This window comes from Neofelis nebulosa, chromosome 15, assembly GCF_028018385.1.
Source record: "Neofelis nebulosa isolate mNeoNeb1 chromosome 15, mNeoNeb1.pri, whole genome shotgun sequence".
Taxonomy (NCBI): domain Eukaryota; kingdom Metazoa; phylum Chordata; class Mammalia; order Carnivora; family Felidae; genus Neofelis; species Neofelis nebulosa.
The window spans coordinates 21,364,063-21,386,661 of record NC_080796.1 but is presented as its reverse complement, the minus strand read 5'-3'; the positions used below and the strand labels follow the sequence as shown (position 1 = coordinate 21,386,661).

At 35.6% G+C, this 22,599-nt stretch overlaps 1 protein-coding gene and 1 long non-coding RNA gene across 10 annotated transcripts in view; one reads left to right on the top strand and one right to left on the bottom strand.

Annotated features, from left to right (window-relative positions):
• The window catches only part of SUCO (SUN domain containing ossification factor), a 92,351-nt gene that overhangs the window by 5,561 nt on the left and 64,191 nt on the right, over positions 1 to 22,599 (bottom strand). For 6 of the 8 annotated variants that reach the window (XM_058701931.1, XM_058701932.1, XM_058701934.1 and 3 more), the window contains 5 exons: positions 20,827 to 21,987; positions 18,051 to 18,138; positions 15,147 to 15,251; positions 12,990 to 13,141; positions 12,410 to 12,501 (listed from right to left, as the gene is read on the bottom strand). In XM_058701931.1, the coding sequence (XP_058557914.1) occupies positions 12,410 to 12,501; positions 12,990 to 13,141; positions 15,147 to 15,251; positions 18,051 to 18,138; positions 20,827 to 21,987 (1,598 nt within the window). Of the gene's footprint in view, positions 1 to 12,035; positions 12,127 to 12,409; positions 12,502 to 12,989; positions 13,142 to 15,146; positions 15,252 to 18,050; positions 18,139 to 20,826; positions 21,988 to 22,599 lie in introns of all 8 variants that reach the window. The other 2 variants (XR_009254479.1, XR_009254478.1) reach the window with 1 other exon arrangement.
• LOC131496405 (uncharacterized) lies at positions 1,535 to 14,784 on the top strand. Of its 2 annotated transcripts, none has more exons than XR_009254481.1 (3): positions 1,535 to 1,599; positions 11,535 to 11,603; positions 14,496 to 14,784. It is a non-coding gene; the product is annotated as an uncharacterized LOC131496405 (long non-coding RNA). The 2 variants fall into 2 exon arrangements; XR_009254480.1 differs by lacking the exon at positions 14,496 to 14,784 and adding an exon at positions 12,323 to 12,381.

Here is a 22,599-nt window from a genome sequence, read left to right as displayed (position 1 = left end):
AATAACAACAATTTTCCCACTATTGATAAAAGATACTAAATGAGAGATTCAAAGAACTGAAGAACTAAGAAATCAGCGTATCTGTGGATAAATGTAAATGAACGCTAGTGTAAAAAATAATAATTGTATACCAAGCAAAACAAATAGAATTTAAATACACAAAACAGTAACATATATATCAAGCTGGGGATAAAAGATCTTTGTATTATTCAAGAAAAGGTAAAAGAACGGGTTAACTGCAGACTTCGATGAGTACTTGTAAATTCTAAGGTACCAGAAAATGTTAAAAATAATGCACAACTTCTATTCTACTGATAGCAAAAAAGAACATCCTTCTTCTCCAACAAAAAGTTTCAAGGAGAGGGAGGAATAATAAAAAGTCACTAGATAAAAGATACATGAATACCTTTATGCTAATAAATTTTAACATTTAGATGAAATGGAAAAGTTCATGGAAATTTTTAATTTAAATTGACAAAAAAAGTCAGGTTCCTATAACCTGAATTAAAAGCCTTTTACAAAGAAGATTCTGGACTGGACCTATGTGACTAATAATTCAAAAAAGAAATAATTATAATTTTAAACTCTTCCTGAGAAAATAAGAGAGCACTGGCCATCTGGTTTTATAATATAAGCTTTATACACAACAAAACCCAACAGTCTGAGAAATAAAAAATTATATACTAATCTTATTCATGAACAATAGACAGCAAAATTCCTAAGTAGTATCAAACAGAATTACATGAAATTAACAATACAGACACAAAAAACACACGTAAATAACGTATCATGCCAACTTGTATTTATTAAGAATGTAATAAGAGTATGACTCCAGAAAATCAATTAGTATAATTAATTTTAATAAGAGATTAGAAACGATCATCTTAAAAGAAGCTGAAAAAGTATTTGGTAAAATTAAACAGAGATTCATGGGGGAGAGGAACTATCAGCAAACTAAGAAAAGAGAGAGGGAGGTGCCTGGGTGCCTCAGTTCATTAAGCCTCTGCTGCTTGATATCAGCTCAGGTCATGGTCTCAGAGTTTTGTGGGATCGAGCTCCACGTCAGACTCTACGCTGACAGCAGAGCCTGCTTGGGATTCTCTCTCTGCCCCTCCCCAACTTGTGCTCGCGCGCTCTCTCTCTCTCTCTCTCAAAAATAAACTTTAAAAAAAAACAGGAGAGAGGAACTTCCTTAGAGGATAGGTATCAACAAAACACCTATGACACACATAATCCTTAACACTAAGAGTTTTCCCTTTAAGAATGGGAACAAGACAAAGGTGCCTACCAACCACTTCTATTCAACATTTTAAAAATGCCAGCCACTGCAGTTAGGGAAACAAAGGAAATAAAAACTATACGGATTGGAAAGGAAGAAACAAAATTCTCTTTAGTCTCAAAAGGTGTGCCTGTATTCACAGAAGTTGCCACTCTGTCATAACAACAAGTATAAGACTGAACAAACTGAAAAATAACTCTTCTTAGATACTTCAGAGAAATGAGGTCACAAGGAAAACTACTGTCACAAAACCTGGAGATAGGCAGATACAGACAATCACAAATTGCCTGGGCAGAAACCTCTGTGGGAACAGTGCCCAGGTAGGAAAACCTGAACTACAATTGATAAATTGCTGGATGTTCAGTGTGGATATATCTGTAAGTTAAGAAGTCCCAGGGGGGATGGCACCTGGGTGACTCAATTGGCCAAGCTTCTGACTTTGGCTCAGGTCATGATTTCTCAGTCTGTGAGTTCGAGCCCACATCAGGCTCTCTGATGTCAGCTTGGAGCCTGGCGCCTGCTTTGTATTCTGTGTCTCCCTCTCTCTCTGTTCCTCCCCTGCTTGTACTCTCTCTCTCTCTCTCTCAAAAATAAAGATTAAAAAAAAAAAAATTAAAAAAAAGGAAAGTCCAAGGGGGACTCCAAGAGGGGAGCCCCAACAGTTTTGTGAGGTTTTTAATTTTTTAATGTTTATTTATTTTTGAAAGCGAGCCAAACAGAACACGAGTGGGGCAGAAAAGGAGACACAGAACCTGAAGTAGGCTCCAGGCTCCGAGCTGTCAGCACACAGCCCAACATAGGGCCAGAACTCATGAACTGCGAGATCATGACCTGAGCCAAAGTCGGACACTTAACCAACTGAGCCACCCAGGCACCCCATCTGTTTTTCTTAACAAGGTCTGACTTTAGGAGATCTATTTCAGTAGAGTCGCACCTACTGGTGTTTTATTGGAGCCTAACCTGCCTAAGGGAAAGGGGAAGGCTGAGAAGCACTGGTGAAGTTTACAGTCAGGAACAAAAGCTCACCAAAAGCCTGAGGCCTAATCATAGGACTACAGAATGCTTCCTTTACCACCACACCTCACCACTATGTTATATCCCACCTTTCAACAAATAATTACACGGCATTTTAAAAATAAATAAACAAAATTAATAACTCAGGCAACAACAGATGTTGGCGAGTATGCGGAGAAAGAGGATTTCTTTTGCACTGCTGGTGGGAATTTTTGCACTGCTGGTGGGAATGCAAACTGGTGCGGCTCTGGAAAACAGCATGGAGGGTCCTCAAAAAATTAAAAATAAAACCACCCTACGACCCAGCAATTGCACTACTAGGTACTTATCCAAAGGATACAAGTGTGCTATTTCAAAGGAACACATGCACCCAAACGTTTATAGCAGCACTACTGACAACAACCAAAGTGTGTTAAGAGCCCAAATGTCCATCAACTGATGAATGGATAAAGAACATGTGGTGTATACATACAATGGAATAATACTTGGCAATCAAAAAAGAATGAAATCTTGCCATTTGCAACAATATGGATGGAACTAGAGTGTATTATGCTAAGCAAAATTAGTTGGAGAAAGGCAAATACCATATGACTTTGCTCCTATGTGGAATTTAAGATACACAACAGATGAACACAGGAGAAGAGAAGGAAAAATAAGATAAAAACAGAGAGGGAGGCAAACCATAAGAGACTCTTAAATACACAGAACAAACTAAGGGTTACTGGAGGGGTGTTGGGTGGGGGGATGGGCTAAATGGATAATGGGCATTAAGGAGGCCACTTGCTGGGATGAGCACTGGATGTCACATGTAAGTGATGAATCACTGAATTCTACTCCTGAAACCAACACTACACTGTATATTAACTAACTTGAATTTAAATAAAATCCTGGAAAAAGAAACCACACACACAAACACAAAAAGCAAAGAAAAAAAAGACAGAAAAAAACCCCTAGAATTGAATATCCAAAAAGTGCAGGACAACTACAAAATGTGTAACATGTGTGTAATGAGAATACCAGAAGGACAAGAATAAGAGAAAGGAAAAGAAAGATCTGAAGTAATAAAGAATGAGAATTTCCCCCAAATTAATGCCAGACACCAAAACACAGATCTAGGAAGCTCATACAACACAAGGCAGAAAAAATGCCAAAACACTACACCTAGGCATATCATATACAAACTTCAAAAAAATCAAAGATACAGAAAAACTCCTGAAAAGTCAGAAGAAAAACACACCTCACTAGAAGAGCAAAGACAAGTTACATCTGATTTTTCCTCAGAAATCATGCAAGAGAGTGGAACGAAATATTTAAAGTATTGAGAGAAAAAACAAACCAATCTAGAATTCTATATCCTATGAAATTATCCTTCACAAGTGAGGGAGGAATGCCTTCTCAGACAAGCAAAAAATTGAGGGAATTTGTTGCAATAAACCTGCCTTGCAAAAAAATGTTAAAATTAGTTCTTCCGAAAGTTAGAGAACAATATAGGTCAGAAACTGATATCTACATAAAGAAAGGAAGAGCTTCAAAGATGGAATAATTAAAGGTAAAAATCAACCTTTTTCTTAATCTTAATTGATCTAACAGATAACAGTTTGTTCAAAACAGTAATAGCAAAAATGTACTTGAATATGCTTATGTATATATATGCTTCCATGGAAGTGAAATGAATGACAGCAAGGGATGGATGGGAGAAATTACAAATATTTTGACAAAAAAAGAAAAAGAGAAAAAAAATATTTTGTTATTATAAAATAGTTGTACTGCCCATGAAGTGGTATAGTGTTATTTGAAAGTAGACTTGAATTAGTTGTAAATGTATATTGCAAACTCTAAGGCAACCACTAGGAAAAGTAATAGAACCGAGAAAATATGGGATTATGTACAATGCTGAATTAAAAGCACAAAAGGCAGAGAAAGTACGAAAGACAAAATTGGTGGGGGGGCGCCTGGGTGGCTCAGTTTAAGCGTCCGACTTCGGCTCAGGTCATGGTCTCACAGTTTGTGAGTTCGAGCCCCACACTGGGCTCTGTGCTGACAGCTCAAAGCCTGGAGCCTGCTTCGGATTCTGTGTATCTCTCTCTCTTTGCTCCTCCCCTGCTCATGCTATCTCTCTCTCTCAAAAATAAACATTTTTTTAAAAATTCAGAAAGACAAAATTGGAACAAAGAATAAGGACAACAAATAATAAACATGGTAAATATTAATCCAACTATATCAACAATCACTTTAAACATCAACAGTCTAAATAACACCAATTTAAAGACAAAGATTGTAAGAGCTGATCAAAACACAAGATGCAACTATATTTTGTTTTCAAGAACCTGGTTTAATTTTTTAAAACATTTATATACAGTGTTATATAAGTTTCAGGTGTACAGTATAATGATTCAACAATTGAATACATTACTCCGTGTTCATCAGGTATACTCTTTATCCTCTTTGCCTATTATACTCATCCCCCATACCCATCTTCCCTCTGACAACCACCAGTTTGTTCTGTATATTTAAGAGTCTCTTTTTTCTTTCCCTGTTTCTTAACATGTTTACTCCACATGAGTAAAATCATAGGCATTTGTCTTTCTCTGTCTGATTTATTTCACTTAGCATCATATTCTTCAGGTCCATTCAGGTTGTTGCAAATGGCAAGATCTCATGCTTTCTTACAGCTGAGTAACATTCCATATATATATATATATATATATATATATATATATATATATATTCCACATCTTTATTCATTCATCTATGGATAGACACAGGTTTTTTTCCATATCTTGGCAACTGTAAATAATGCTGCAATAAACATAAGGATGCATATATCTTTTCAAATTAGTGTTTTCATTTTCTTTGAGTAAATATCCAGTAGTGGAATTACTGGATCATATGGTAATTCTGTTTTTAATTTTTTGAGGAACCTTCATACTGTTTCCACAGTGGTTACACCAGTTTGCATTCCCACCAACAGTGCATGAGGGTTCCTTTTTCTCCATATCCTTGCCAACACTTGTTGTTTCTTGTGCTTTTGATTTTAGTCATTCTGACAGGTATGAGGCAGTTATCTCATTATGGTTTTGATTTGTGTTTCTCTGATGATCAGTGATGTTGAACATTTTTTCATGTGTTTGTTGGCTATCTGTAGGTCTTCTATGGGAAAATGTCTATTCAAGTTCTCTGCCCAATTTTAATTGCATTATTTGGGTTTCATGGTGTTGAGTTGTATAAAATCTTTATATATTTTGCAAATTAATGATCACTTGGAAATATCTTCTCACATTCAGTAGGTTGCCTTATCATTTTGTTCATGGTTTTCTTTGCTGTACAATAGCTTTTTATTTTGGTGTAGTCCCAATACTTTAATTTTGCTTTTGTTTCCCTTGCCTATCTAGACTATCTATCTAGAAAAATGTTTCTATGGCCAATGTCAAAGAAATTACTGCCTATGTTCTTTTAAAATATATTTTTTAGGAGTTTTATGGTTTCAGATCTCACATTTTAGAACTTTATTTTCAGTTTATTTTTGTGGATGGTGTAAGAAAGTAGTCCACCTCCATTCCTCTGCATGTAGTTGTCTGGTTTTCCTAGCACCATTTGTTGAAAAGACTGTCTTTTCCCCACGGTATATTCTTGCCTCCTTTGTCATGTATTAACTGACCATATAGGCGTGGATTTATTTCTGGGCTCTCTACTCTGTTCCACTGACATATGTGTCTATTTTTGTGCCATAACTATACTGTTTTGATTACTATGGCTTTGTGGTATATCTTGAAATCTGGGATTGTGATACTTCCAGCTTTGTTCCTCTTTTTCAAGATTGCTTTAGCTATTTCAGATCCTTGTGGTTCCATACAAATGTTAGTATTATTTGTTCCAGTTCTGTGAAAATTGTTGTTGGTATTTTGACAGGGATTACATTAAATCTATAGATTGCTTTGGGTAGTATGGACATTTTTACAATATTGGTCTTCCAACCCATGAGCATGGAATATCTTTCCATTTGTTTGTGCCATCTTCAATTTCTTTCATCAGTGTTTTATAGTTTTCAGAGTACAGGTCTTTTAGCTCCTTGGTTCAGTTTATTCTTATGTATTTTATTATTTTTGGTGCAATTGTAAATGGGATTATTTTCACAAGAAACCCATTTTAAATATAAAGGTATAGATTAAAAGTATAGGGATAAAGAAAGATATACCATGCTAACACAAATTAAAAAAAAGCAGAGTTAGGTATATTAATTTCAGACCGAGCAGATTTCAGAAAAAGGTAATTATCAGGGATAAAGACCAGCATTTCATAATGATAAAGAGGTTAATACTGCAAGAGGATATAGGTAGAGGCTTTAATACCTATCTATCAGAAATGGACAGATCCAGGGAAAATGAATAAGCACACAGCTAATCTCAATAATACCAAAATCTATTGTATTTCTACATACCAGCAATAAACACACACACACACACACACACACACACATGATAGCATTTACCAGCATCAAAAAATACTCTAGGAATAAAGCTCCCAAAAGTTTGACCTTTTTAGAGTAAACAGAGATAATGCTTATATCCTTCCCAAACTGATATTCAGTTACTGTAATCTCAATTAAATTTTGTTTGTGATGAAACATTTAATAGATAATTCTGAATTTATATGAAAACATAAACAGTCAATAATGGCCAAGAAACCCAAAATAAATGAATATATTTATATAAAATTTTACATTGGCATTCCTACCGAAGGTCACATACAAAAAAATCAATTCTAAGTAGATTAAAGAACTAAAAATAAAAACTGAAGTAAACATTTAAAAGAAAATTATAACAGTATCATCCATAAACCTGGAGAAAAAAATTCTGTTTAATAGGAGATAAAAAGCACTAACCACCATTTTTTGAGGAATGGGGGGCAAAACCCATATATTTGATTACATTGAAATCAAGAGGAGCTTCTCTTATTTAAAAGACTCCAATTACAAGACAAATCTCAAAGTGAAATAAAATATCTGCAACATATTTAACCAACCAATGAGTATGATTACAATCTTAAAAATTATAAACCAGTACAAAAGAGATAAACAATCTAACAGAAGAACAGGCAAAAAACTTACAGTTGTCCAGGAAAGCCAAATGACTAAAAGGCATAAGTAAAGTTGTTCAACTTCATTAGTAATCAGGCAAATGCAAATTATAACTGTGATAAGATTAACGAACACTTTACAACCTGGGAATCCGGTGTTTGTTGGCAAGAATGTAGAATAATGGAAATTCTCAAGGCACTAGTAGAAGCATACTCTGTTATGACCACTTTGGAAAAGTCTACCATTATCTGTTCACTTGCAGATAAACATGACCTACAACCCAGCAGTGTTAAATATAAGTAATATTCCTAGAGAAACTCATACAACTATGTTCCAGTATACAAAGGAATGTTTACAGCAGCATTACCTATAATAGCCCCAACTGTAAGTAGCAGTAGAATGGATAAATACACTGTGAACTGGTCAGTTACTGAAATACTATACAATATTGAAATGGGATGCAATCATGTATATGAATCTCCTTCTCTCTGCCCCTCCCCCACTTGTGTTTTCTCTCTCTCCCTCCCTTCCTCAAAATAAAGAATAAAAAAAAAAAACATTAGAATTAATAAATGGATTTAACAAAGTTGCAGGATACAAAATCAACACAAAAATCAGCTGTATTTCTATACTTTAATGATGAACAATCCAAAAAGGAAATTAAGAAAACAATTCCATTGATAAAAGTATCAAAAAGAATAAACTACTTAGGAATAAGCCTAAGAATGTGTAAGAAAAGTACAAAATATTGATGGAAGAAATTAAGGAAGATATAAACAAATGAGAAGACATCTCACGTTCATGACTGGAACACTTAATACTGTCCATACTAAACAAACTACCAAAATAATCTACAGATTCAGCCTAATCCCCACCAAAATCCCAACAATATTTTTTTGTTGTTGAAATAGAAAAATACATCCTAAAATTTATATTGAATCTCAAGGAACCTCAGATAGAAAAAGCCATTTTGAAAAAGATGAATGGAGTTTGAGGGCTCACGCCCCTGATTTCAAAATGTGTTACAAAGCTACAGTCAAAACGGTGTGGCACTAAGAGAGATAAGTAGACCAATGGAATAAAGAACGCAGAAATAAACTCTTACACATATGGTCAAATAATCTTCAACAAAAGTAACAAGACCAGTCAATGGGGGAAAAAACAGTTTCTTCAACAAATGGTACTGGGAAAACTGGATACTGACATGCAAAAGAATGAAGTTGGACCTTACCTTACACAATATATAAAAGTTAACTGAAAATGGATTAAAGATCTAAGGTGTAAAATTATAAAATTCCTATAAGAAAACACAGGGGAAACTTCATGACACAAGACTTGGCAATGATTTCTTGGATATGACATCTAAAGTATAGGCAACAAAAGCAGAAATAGACAAATGAGACCTCGTCAAACTTAAAAACATTTGTCCATCAAAGAACAAAATCGAGAGTGAAAAAATGATCCAAGGAATGGGAAAATACATTTGCAAATCATGTATCTCATAAGGGATTAATATCCAGAATATATAAAGAAATTAACAAAAAATCCAAATAGAAGGAAAAATAAAATAAAAACAGAGAGGGAGGCAAACCATAAGAGACTCTTTTTTTTCTTAAAGTTTATTTATTTTTGAGAGAGAGAGAGAGAGAGAGAGAGCAAGCTGGGGTGGGGCAGAGAGAGGGAGACACAGAATCTGAAGCAGGCTCCAGACTCTGAGCTGTCAGCCCAGAGCCCAACACAGGGATCGAACCCATGAACTGTGAGATCATGACCTGAGACGAAATCGGCCACTTAACTGACTGAGCCACACAGGTGCCCCTAGACTCTTAAATACAGAGAACAAACTGAGGCTTGCTGGAGGGGAGGTGGGATGGGCTAAATGGGCGATGGGCATTAAGGAGGGCACTTGCTGGGATAAGCACTGGGTGTTACACATAAGTGATGAATCACTAAATTCTGTTTCTGAAACCATGATTACACTATATGTTAACTAACTTGGATTTAAATAAAGTTAAAAAAGAAAAATATCAAATAAAAAAGTTTTTTAACTGGGCAAAGGATAGTTCTCCAAAGATGATTCACAAATGTCCACCAAGCACATGAAAAGATGCTCAACATTTCTATCTGAGAAATGCAAATGAAAACCACAATGAGAATTCACCACACCCATTAGGATGACTACTATCCAAAAAACAAAAACAAACAAACAAACAAAAAAAAACAAGTGTTGGTGAGGATGTGGAGAAAACTGTAACCCTCGTATACTGCTAGAGGGATTGTATAATAGGCAGCCACTATAGAAAACAGTGGAAAGTTTCCTCAAAAAATAAAACTACCAGAGCACCTGGATGGCTCAGTCGATTAAGTGTCTGACTTCAGCTCAAGTCACGATCTCACGGCTGTGAGTTCGAGCCCCGCGTCAGGCTCTGTGCTGACGGCTCCGAGCCTGGAGCCTGTTTCCGATTCTGTGTCTCCATCTCTCTCTGCCCCTCCCCTACTTGTGCTCTCTGTTTTCCTCTCTTAAAAATAAGCATTAAAATAAATATTTTTAATAAAAAATAAAAAAAATAAAACTACCAGATGATATAGCAATCCAATGTCTGAGTATACATACAGAAGAACTGAAAGCAAGGTCTTAAAGAGATATTTGCACACTCATGTTCATATCAGCAATATTCACAATAGCCAAGAGCTGGAAACAATCTAAATGCCTATCAACAGATGAAATAAACAAATTGTGGTGTATCTGAAAACAGAATATTACTGAGTTTTAGAAAGGAAGGAAATTTGGTCGCATGTACGTGGATGAACCCAGAGGACATGATGTTCAGTGAAAAAAACCAGTCGCAGAAAAACAAATACTTTATGATTAATATATTTCCATGCGGTACATAAAGTAATAAAATTCATCCGGCACCCTAAGTTCTCCACCTTAATCTGGGTATTGTCATACAGGTGTGTTCATTTGGTTTATGAAAATTCATCAAGCTTTGGCTAACAGACACATGAAAACATGTTCAACAGCACTCATCATCAGGGAAATACAAATCAACACCACAATGAAATACCACCTCCCCCCTGTCAGAATGGCTAAAATTAACAATTCAGGCAACAACAGATGTTGGTGAGGATGCGGAGAAAGAGGAACGCTTTTGCACCGCTGGTGGGAACGCAAGCTGGTGCAGCTACTCTGGAAAAGTGTGGAGGTTCCTCAAAAAATTAAAAATAGAACTACCCTACAATCCAGCAATTACACTACTAGGTATTTATCCAAAGGATACAGGTGTGCTGTTTCAAAGGGGCACATGCACCCTAATGTTTATAGCAGTGCTATGGACAATAGCCATATGGAAAGAGCCCAAATGTCCATTGACTGATGAATGGATAAAGAAGATGTGGTATATATACACAATGGAGTATTACTCGGCAATCAAAAAGAATGAAATCTTGCCATTTGGAACTACGTGGATAGAACTAGACTGTATTATGCTAAACAAAATTAATCAGAGAAAGACAAGTATCACATGACTTCACTCATACGGAATTTAAGATACAAAACAGATGAACGTAAGGGAAAGGAAGCAAAAATAATATAAAAACTGGGAGGGGGACAAAACATAAGAGACTCTTAAATACAGAGAATAAACTGAGGGTTGCTGAAAGGGTTTTTGGTGGGGGATGGGCTAAATGGGCAAGAGGCATTAAGGAAGGCATTTGGGATGAGCACTGGGTATTATATATAGGAGATGAATCACTGGATTATACTCCTGAAATCATTATTGCGCTATATGCTAACTAACTTGGATGTAAATTTTAAAAAAATAAAGTAAAATAATTAAAAAAAAAAGAAAATTCACCAAGCTTTACATGTAATTACATTTTCTTACATGTAACACTTCAATAAAAAATTTCAGTTATAGGGGTGCCTGGGTGGTTCAGTCAGTTAAGTGTCCGACTCTTGATCTCGGCTCAGGTCATGATCTCATGGGTTTGTGAGTTCAAGGCCAACATTGGGCTGCACACGGTCAGTGCAGAGCCTGCTTAGGATTCTCTCCCTCTCCCTGTGTCCCTCCCCTGCTTGCACACACACACACACACTCTCTCTCTCTCTGTCTCTCAGAATAAGTAAATAAACTTAAAAATAAATTAAAAATTTTTTTTCAGTTATAGTAAAAAATCAGCCAACAGAAGAAAAAGAGAAAAAGGCAGGAAGAAAGAAGAGGTTTACTAATCGTAAGTAAGCACATATGTAATGGGTTAAATCAGTAAAGCTTTGTGATAACAGTAAAACCAGTGATGCTCAGCAATGATCACTCAAATGAGTTAGTCAGCTGAAACATGCTGCTGCATACTAAGTCCTAAAGAAAGGGGAGCCAATAATTAAGAAAGCATTCCTAACTGAAATATATAATTAATTTGGCTATTTTAATACTGCTATAAATGTAAGTCTCTTAATAACTACTAATTACAAAAAATAAGTACAAATTACAAAAGAACGGATACAGAAAAACAGCCACTCAGTACATATTCATTCATTTGAATTTAAGTATTGAGTGTCAGACAATGGAACGCTATTATAGACCCTGGCCTATAAATAAGAGGTAGACTAGATTTTTTTTCAGAAAGTGCCTCATGGTCCTAAACTAGAGACAAAAGGGGTCCTACCTGTACAAGAAGAGGAGGCAGATAAGCACAGGATGCTATGGGAGCACATTCAGGTTTTCCAAATCTGTTGAACTTTCTCAAACATCTCTTTCTAAAAAGAAATACTTCTAAACAGGAGCAGGTGCAAATAAAGCTACCAATGGCTAATTAAACTAAGCCCCCCTTCCCCACCCTCTAGGCTTTTAGGAATAAAGATATATATATATATATATAAAGTGTGAAAATGATAAGGCAGCTTTGACACAGCACAAACACAAAGGTTACTTGTACCCACTATTCTGTTGCAGATGGTTTCGAACACAACACTGACATTATACTTATGCCAGAAGTAAGCCACATTCATGTGTATGTATACGTATTGCACAAAAATCTACCTTCTTTGCCAGTTAACTGTAGAGACTTGGATCTGATGAGTGGGAATGAGGTTCTCCTTTTCAAATTCATATCATCATAGGAAGAGAAACACCTAAAACATGAAGAAAAACCAACACTGAGAACAGGGTAAACTACATATAATTTACTTTGCGGTTGGGGCTTGATGGAAGCTATTGAGAATTAAACACGCCCCAGAATGCTGATCTCTAGTGTAACACTCCAGTTATTGTTTATTATGTGTAAAAAAAAAAAAAACAAAAAAAAAACTTTAAAGGTCATTCTCTAAAAGGTGCTATATTAAAATATCTATTATCCTCTCCCTTTGAATTCCACATTCGAGCATCCTTTACAACCAAAACATTTCAAGGGTATGCACTTCCTATTCGTGTTTTCTCTTTAATCTGGGCTACAGAACCTTCCAGGTACAGGACCATCTCTCTAGTTCCAATGATGTTTTAACACTGCAGTTGTAAGACAATCATATGGGGGAAAAATTATCTCAGTATTCCTTTATTCTGTCAAATTTCTCAAAAATGTAAAAAACACAGTAAAAAATGTGAAATAAGATGCTGATATTACCTTTTAGGGCTTGGATATTGATTACTTTTAGGAAGTTTTGAAATATCTCCATCAAATTGAGAGGGGTTTCGACAGCGCTGCATACAAAGCATCAGTCCCAAGACAACACAGAGAACCAAAGATATGACAAGATAGCTCTGTCGATCTGAAACCTGATGGAAAAGGATTTAATAATTATTACATAGTTTATATATTAAATATTATATTAGCATTAAATTTTGTTATATTATTATTATAGTATAAAAATTATACTAGGAAAAAATATAGTGGGATATAAAAATCAAAAGACAAATCATTTTTAACATTTTTAAAATGTATTTCCAAATGATAAAACGTAGGGCATGTTCTTAGAAAACGTACTACTGTGAGGCAATGTCTTTTTCTTCTTTTTCCCCCCCAATTCTTTGAACGTTTTCAAACCTAAGGAAAACTTTAAAAATTAGCACAATGAACATATTCATGCCTTTCACTTTATGTTCACCAAAGTTAACATTTTGCCACATCTGCTGTGTCTTTCCATCTGTACTATTTCCTCAGGGAGGGAAAAAAAAATCTTGCTCCTGCCCAGTCTTTGCCGTCTTACAATACTGAACCAGCAATCACCCAGTTATTTAAGCCAAAAACGTGGGGATCATCCTTAGTTGCTCATCCCACGCATCCAGTCTTTCAGTAAGGCTTGTCATTCTCTTAAATATTTCCTGAACACAACTTCACACTGTTATCCACTTCTAACAGCTCAGTCCAAACCAACATCACCTCACTCAGGTTACTGAAACTGCATCCTAACTGGTTTCCTCCTCACTTCTGCTCTTGCTGTTCCCCAAGAGGCAATTCTCCATAGGACAACAAATGGGGAGCTTCTCAAAGTGTTGTCAGTGAGATGACCCATGTCACTTCTTAATTCTTTCCAATGACTTGCAATGATCAGAATAAAATTTAAACTCTACATTGCCTACTAAGGCCTACATGACTGGATCCCTGACCCTCCTTCCCCTCATTCACTCCGCTCCAACCATGCCAACTTTCTTTCTACCCTCAGACACATTACACTATTTCTTTCTTTTTTTAATTTTAGTTTATTTTTTTGAGAGAGAGAGACTGATTAGGGGAGGAACAGAGAGAGAGGCAGAGAGGATCTCACACAGGCTTTGCACTGTCAATACAGAGCCCAAAGCAGGGCTTGAACCCACGAACCATGAGATCATGACCTGAGTCGAAATCAAGAGTCAGACACTTGATCAACGGAGTCACATTACACTATTTCTAATCGTGGGTCCTTTGCCCTAGTTCTGCTAGTAACAGGTTTGTTCGGACCCTAGGCCCATGTGGCTGCTAAGTCTTCTTGAGTACTCAAGTTCTAACACCACCGCCTCAGATAAATAAGCCTTCCAAAATCACTCTAGCTAAAGGAGCAACCCTTACCATGCCACTCCACACACACACATTTCATTTCTATCCTACTGTCCCTAACATGTATTTACTATATATATTCTCTCTCTCCCCCAGGAGAGAGGCACTTATGTGGCCAGGGACTACTCACTGCTGTATGCCCCGAGGACTACATAGCTCACACTTCATATACACTGGATGTTCAATAAATACTTAATAATTCAACAAAATTTTTGCTTTGTTAAGCAACTGAAGAAGACTTTTTGAGCTGAAAATGAAGTATCGGTGGTCTGAAAAAGGCCTAACAGAATTGACTTATAACCGTATTTTAGGTAAGACCTAAACTATGAATGCCTTGTTTTCCAAAAGATTATCATTATTAATATATAAACTTTAAAATGCCACATCCTGGGGGCCCCTGGGTGGCTCAGTAGGTTAAGCATCCAACTTTAGCTCAGGTCATGATCTTGAGGTTCGTGGGTTTGAGCCCCATGTCGGGCTCTGTGCTGACAGCTCAGAGCCTGGAGCTTGCTTTGGATTCTGGGTCTCCTTCTCTCTCTGCCCCACCTGTGCTTGTACTCTCTCTCTCAAAATAAATATTAAAAAAAATTTTTTATAAAATGCCACATTCTGGTGTTGTGAACAAGTTCTCTATAAATGACAATTTTGTTTGGTTAAAGATCTTAGACACTACATTCTTAAGAATCTTGTCTTTATGACAACCTCTACATATGCAGTTTGTCTTACAACACCAGCAATAACAATTACCTCACGTTGTAATTCTGCTACTGTTGTCGATAGGTTTGAAACAAGCTGTGTCATGTTGGTCAATTGTGCCTGTAGTAACTGGATGGCTTCAGTTTGCCGCTGATCCTATGATAAAGAAAGAAATAAGTATTATTTTTGAGTGTGTGCAAGTCTCATCTGTACTTTAAATATGCTGTAAATTCAAGTAAAAACACCTGGAAAAATTACTAAGTTCCTCAAGAATTAAAAAAAACATATTAATAGCAAGCTCTTAATGAATGAATATGGTAAAGTGTAACCAGAAATTTAAAAAACAAAACAAAACAAAAAAAGAATCTGAGACTGTTGAACCCTCCTTCCCCTCTCCCTCCAAGAAATCATGTTGCCATTTACTGCTACCATGTAGAATACTGTCTAATAGAAGTTAATAAAATACTTTTCAAGTTAATTTGGGCTCCATATGTATAAACCAGCATATACTCAGCTATATGCAAAACATTTTGTCAAATACGTGTTTTTCAACCAAAGCACAAAAACATGTTGAAAATTTTTTGAAAAATGTTTTTGTATATAAAGCAGGCTCACAGCAAGCTTTTAAAAGTTCTATTTTATTGCACATTAGGATGGAACTTAGGATGTCACATAATCAAAAAGCCACAACTGATGAGCTAGTCAATGCTAAACTAATCCCCAATGAAAATAAATCAATCAAAACACCTATCTTTCCAGCTTAGATAATCAACAAACATGTCTTTATTTAAAATATCATTTGCATGTATATTTTAGGGAAATATGCATCATACTCATGGTCAGGAGTATGACCATTAGGGACACTGTACTGAAAATTTCAAGTTACTAATGAATTTGGGGAAGAGGAAAACAGGACAGAAAGTAAAAGAAATCTAACACTCTGTAGGATGCTGTATGAAATAGCCATATAACCATTTATCATTCCAGAGTAAGTTTCTCGAATTTAGATTTAAATAAATTTTTCGAGGCACCTGGGTGGCTCAGTCAGTTAAGCATCTGACTTCGGTTCAGGTCATGATCTCACAGCTCGTGGGTTTGCGCCCTCCGTTGGGCTCTGTGCTGACACCTCAGAGCCCGGAACCTGCTTCGGATTCTGTGTCTCCCTCTCTCTCTGCCCCTCCCCTATTGTGCTCTGTCTCTGTCTCTCTCTCAAAAAAATAAGACAATAAAAAATTAGATTTAAATAAATTTTAAATCTCAACTGTGTTGGGGGGCGGTGGGGGTTGCTTGGGGGAGATGGATGTATAAAACTGCAACAAGAAGTTTCACTTCCCTTACTGTGATACACTGATACTTTCTATCCTACTTCCATCTTCTTAAGATGCTAAAGGTAATTCATTAAACTGTATCTTCTGACTCACATTTGACAAATACTGATAAATTCCTGACAGCTACAAACATTTAAAGAAAAAAAAACTTCGAAATTTAGTAAGTTGATTAACACTTCTCATCAAGACTGATCTTTAATACTGTTAATAATACACAAATTATTTACAAGTATTTAAATAATAAGGCACAGATATTATATATATTGTAAAGAGAAAATACAGATGGGAAATCATTTCAACCATTAAAATCAGTGAACAACTAAATAAATACTGTGTTCATGGGTCAGAAGACAGTATGTTAAGATGTCGATTCTCCAAACTGATCTATAAATTCCAACAAAATCCCAGTTAAAATGTAAACATGTTGTTTTTGTAGAAATTGACAAGCTGATTCTAAAATCTGTATTAGCCAAAACAATTTTGGAAGAGATGAACAAAGTTGGAAGATTCACGCTATGTGACTTCAAAAGTTCCTATAAAGATACAGGAATAGTTAACAGTCTGGTATCAGCATAAGGACAGATGAACAGAACAAAATAAAGGAATAAAGGAATATTCATGTTTTTCCATCCCCATCCCCACCAAAAAATAACTTTGATCCTTACTTTGCAACACGTAAAAATTAAAATCAATCATAAACCTAATGTAAAACAAAAGCTATAAAACTTTTAGAAGAAAAGAGAGGAAAAAAATCTTTATGACTCTGGGTTAAGGTAAGATTTTATAGAGCAAAGACAAAATGGGTAAATAGGCCTCAACAAATTAAAAACTTCTGCTCTTCAAAAGATACTTTTAAGAGAAATGACAAAACAAATAATGAACTGAGAGAAAATATTTGCAAAGCATATCTCTAATAAAGGACTTGTATTCAAAATACGTAAATAACTCAAACTTCAATGAAAAAAACCCGCTAAAGGAGGAAATTTGTATGGAACCACAATTGTAATGTGTCAGGAACTGAGAGTAAGATGCTACTAAATTCTGAAACCTCAGGCCCCCTCACCTCATCTCATCATCCCCTAGTCCGGGAAAAACTTTAGAAAAGTATAGTGTTTCTTCATTGTAGTAACACACTGTAAAAACATTTAATAAACATTTGAATACTGCAATACTGAAACTGTTTCCTTAAAATCAACATGACAAGGCAATGGCCACTATTCTATGGCATCAGTGCATAGCTCCAGGCAAGAGATAGAGAAAAAAAGAAATGAAAAGATATGAGGATTAAAAAGAAGCAACACAGCTGTTTTCATCTGCAATCAGTCAGACTGTGTAGAAAACCACAGAAGATTTGAGTTTAACAAAGTCCACTGCACTTCTACCACACACACACACACAAATTTTGAAATGTAATAGGAACAATGCTCAAGAAAATTCTCTCTACAGGAGAGAGATGCAGATGCTAATAGCTAGGTAATTTCCCAAACATGACATCCTCTAACAGGCTTAATCATCACCTATCAGGGGAAGAAATGAACAAATACTACTTATTCTTCTTACCAGCAAGGGCCTACAGAATTCGGAAGAAATTTATATAAAAAGTAAATAAGGCTTGAAGATGACCAACCTGCTCCTCTGCTATTCTCGAAGTATTCTGAAGTTTTACTATTGTTTTATTGAAAGCCTTCTGCATTTCTTCCATTTGTTTTCGGTACCTGTGGAGTAAGAAATGATTTAAATCAGCTTTAATTTCTTATTTATTAATTTATTACTGCAAACACACTTCTGATTTCAATATTTGAGATAAATCTACTTTTTTGAAAATGACTTTGTTGAGGCCTGAAACACTTATAAAAGTAAAATAAAGAAGCTCCTTGAGCTATTTGCTACCTTAACATCAATTCTATGCATCTCACTGCTATCCAAGATTAGTCACGTTTTTGTTCAATTAATTTATGACAAAGGAACCAAGAATATACCATGGGGAAAGAACAGTCTCTTCAATAAATGGTGTTGGGAAAACTGACACCCACAGGCAAAGGAATGAAAGTGGACCACACTCTTACACCATCTACAAAAAGTAACTCAAATGGATTAAAGACTTGAATGTAAGACCTGAGATCATAAAACTCAGAAGAAAACACGGTGGTAAGCTCCTTGACACTGATCTTGGTGATGGTTTTTCGGCTTTGACAACAAAAACAAAGACAACAAAAGCAAAAATAAACACGTGGAGTCCACATCAAACTAAAAAGCTTCTGCACAGCAAAAAACCCCATCAACAAAATGAAAAGGCAACCTGCCAAGTGGGATAAAAAATTTGGAAATAATGTATCTGATTAGGGGTTAATATCCAAAATACATAAAGAACTTCTACCACTTAAATAGCAAAAAATTAAACAACCCAATTAAAACACTGACAGAGGATCTGAATAGGCCTTTTTCCAAAGAAGAAATACAGGTGGACAACAAGTACATGAAAAGATGCTCAAAATCACTTAATCATCATGGAAATGCAAATCAAAATCACAATGAGAGATCACCTCATATCTATCAGTATGGCTATTACCAAAAATATAAGAAATAACATGTGCTAGTGAGGATGTAGAGAAAAGGGAACCCCTGTGCACAGCTGGTGGAAATGTAAATTGGTACAGCCACTCCAGAAAATAGTAGGGAGGTTCCTCAGAAATTAAAAATAGAACTACTATATGATCCAGTAACTCCACTTCTGAGTATTTATCTGAAGAAAATGAAAAACACTAACCTGAAAAGATATCTGCACTCCCATGTTCACTGCAGCATTATGGACAATAGCCAAGACATGGAAGCAACTTAAGTGTTCACCAAAGGATAAATGGATAAAGTAAATGTGGTATCTGTATACAATGTATTTTTCAGCCATAAAAAAAGGAAATCTTTCCACTTGCACAAATGAAAGGATGGAACTTGACGGCATTGTGCTAAGTGAAATGAATCAGAAGAAGAATATTGTATGATCTCACTTATATGTGTAATCTAATAATAACAGTACCCTCAAACACATAGATACAAGAGAACAAACTGGTGGCTGCCAGAGGTAGGAGATGGGGGATGGGAGAAATGGATAAAGTGGGTCAAAAGGTACAAATTTCCAGTTATAAAATGAGTAAGTAATAGGGATGTAATGAAGAGCATGATGACTACAGTTAATAATACTCTACCGTGTATCTGAAAGTTGCTAAGAACAGCTCTTAAAAGCCCTTATCGCAAAGAAAGAAAATCTTGTAACTATGTAGTAAGTGAACGGTAACTAGACTTAATGTGTGATCATTTCACAATATATACAACATTAAAACATTACATTGTATACCTGAAATTAATGTTAATTATATCTCAATTAAAAACAAAAAAAATTATTAGTAATTTCTGTGGTTCCCTTAAGGCAGCTGATGGGTCAGGGAGAAGCAGGTGTGAGGTACCTACCTATGTGGGCATGCATGCACATGCACAAACAATTTGCCAATAAATTGTATATATGGATTAGGAGGAAACCCATTGGGACAGAATGATGACCTCAGTGACATCTCATTAGAGGCATCTTGATTTAAAAGGAGTAGGGAAAGGTGGTGTTTCAGATACTCTGGACATTTATTGCCTAGGTGTTTATAAAATGTTGGAAAAGAAGTCCTGAGAAAACCAGACACTTAAGGGATAAAAAAGAGCAAACAAGTACAGGGAAAAGGGAGAACTATGACTGGGGCTCTAATCACTGCATAAGCACACTGGCACTTATGAGCACAAGAGCATAAATTATCACAACTAGAACTAAGATTCTAAGACATATGAAAGACTGCAAATGTTGCCTAATCATCCAGTTCAGTCCACTTTAGTCTTCACTTATTTACACTCTTAAATGACATCTTATCTAGTTTCACTAAGAACTGCAACATCCATAGTTTATATAGGTATTACATATACAGTATAGATACACATGTTATATAATACTATAATGTCCCCATGAGTACTGTGGGAACCAAACAGTAAAAGTGGCTGAAGTTAAACAACAGAAGAAAGGAGAAACTGATTAAATTCAAACTTGTTGTCACCCTAATATATAGATATAGATATAGATATAGATATAGATATAGATATAGATATAGATAGATATAGATAGATATAGATAGATATAGATAGGTAGATATAGATGATATAGATATAGATATTATATCACTTAGTACTTCTAAAAATCAATTCTTTAAGTTCTTGATCAATATCCAAATAACTTTCTTTCTCCAGCTAAAATGGCACTGACTACTATTATATCATGAGATAATTAATCCTCTCCTCCTCTAGTCACAGATCATACTATGCCTCTTACCTCACAGTGCAAAGTGGACTGTGCTAATTATGATAAAGCTTACCTTTGGCTAAGCTCCTCCAGATAGCGACCACTGAGAGACATGTTAACTTCTAAGGCTTTTATACGATTATTAAGTCTCATAAATACTGACTCCTTTTGGTTTGATCCATGTACAAGATTTCCATTAGTGTATCCTAGATCTGTGGAATTTTGCAGTTCAGCATAAAAGTCTGTAGCTGTCCTCTGTAACCCTCTTAAAAGGGCATCTTCCGGAGATTGTTCTTCCTCTTTCACTTCAGGTAATGAAGAAGAATCCGTAACGGGAGTCAAAATTTGCTTTGGTGTGTCAGCTATGTTCATTTTGGCTTCCCCATCTTCACCGTCTGGCATAGTAGCAGTGTTTACAGGTGGCACTATTGTTTCAGATAGCTTTGTGATAATGTGCATGGAGTTTATATCTTCTTTTACAATATTATCCATTACTTCATTAAGTTTATTTGTTTCATAGATCACAGTTGGCTTCTCTATAGAACTAAAACTCTCAGATTTTTTTTCTGTTTTATTAACAAGCTCAACAGAACTCTCCAGGGGGATCACTTGAGATGGTGTAGGTCCTGTCTCAAATTTAATAGGCTCAGATACTTCTATTTTAGATAATGAATTGATTTCTGGAGTAACATCTAAGAGAAGAGATTGAGAAAGAGTTTGAGGATGGCTTGGTTCAAGTTCAATTGCATCTGCACTGTGATTAATCAAATCACCTTTGTGCATACTACTTAAGTCACCTGGAACAATAGTTTCAGCTTCCTTTTCATTATTCTTGCTGTCCATTTCTCCACTTGGAGGTGGCAAGACTAAAACATCCACTGATTCTGCAGGTAGCAGTAATGGTTGAGCTGACACAAGATGATCTTTTTCTTTCTTTACAGCAGTTCTGCTACGTTGCCGATAAAGAGCAACTCTAACTGAACACCATTTATATATATATTCAGAAAAACTAGAAATACAACAAATTGTAGATAGTTCACTGCAAAATATTTGTGTCTCTGACTCAAACCAGGGTGATGATTCATCCTCCTGTTCACCACTACCCAGAAGGGTCACTGTAGATGGACTTGCCTCTTCTTCTTCCTCTTGAACTAGCTGTACAATGGGACTCTCTTTTGGAGTCTCTGGTGATGATAGCTCTGTATCGTGTATGTGTCCTTCAGTGGTTACAAACCTAGAAATATGTATCATAATTACACATCACTTTAATTAGAAATCTAAAGTTAAAACTGCGTTAAAAAATCAATGTTTCATACATAAAATAAAAGGAAGGCTGAAAATACAGAAGAAACCAAAAACTTTTTTGGATGAATTTTTCCCTACAAATCATTTTCATTATAAAAAGAAGTATTACTCACAAATGGTGACAGAAAGGCCATTCATTTATCAGAGATCAGCCAGATGACTGAAATGACCATATTTACTAAATGAAACTTACTTTTTAAAAATATCTATTTAAGAATTGCTTGTACGTGGATTCTAGAACTAGAATCCAAGGTTCTAAATACTTATGAACGCACTTTGTGTTTAGGTATCATACTTTTGAAAGGTAGCTAGATTTCTCAAAGAAAATTTTTCTGTGGATGATTAGGGGATTTCTAAGGTAGCATTACACACACACACACACACACACACACACACACACACGATTATCTGCATCCCTCCCTCCCCAACTCCCCAAAATGATCTTAATATCATCTGGGCTAATTATCTATTACTTAAAGGCAAATACTTAATCACTCTAATGAAAATCCTGGCTAATAATAATAGTGCCCCATCTGTAACT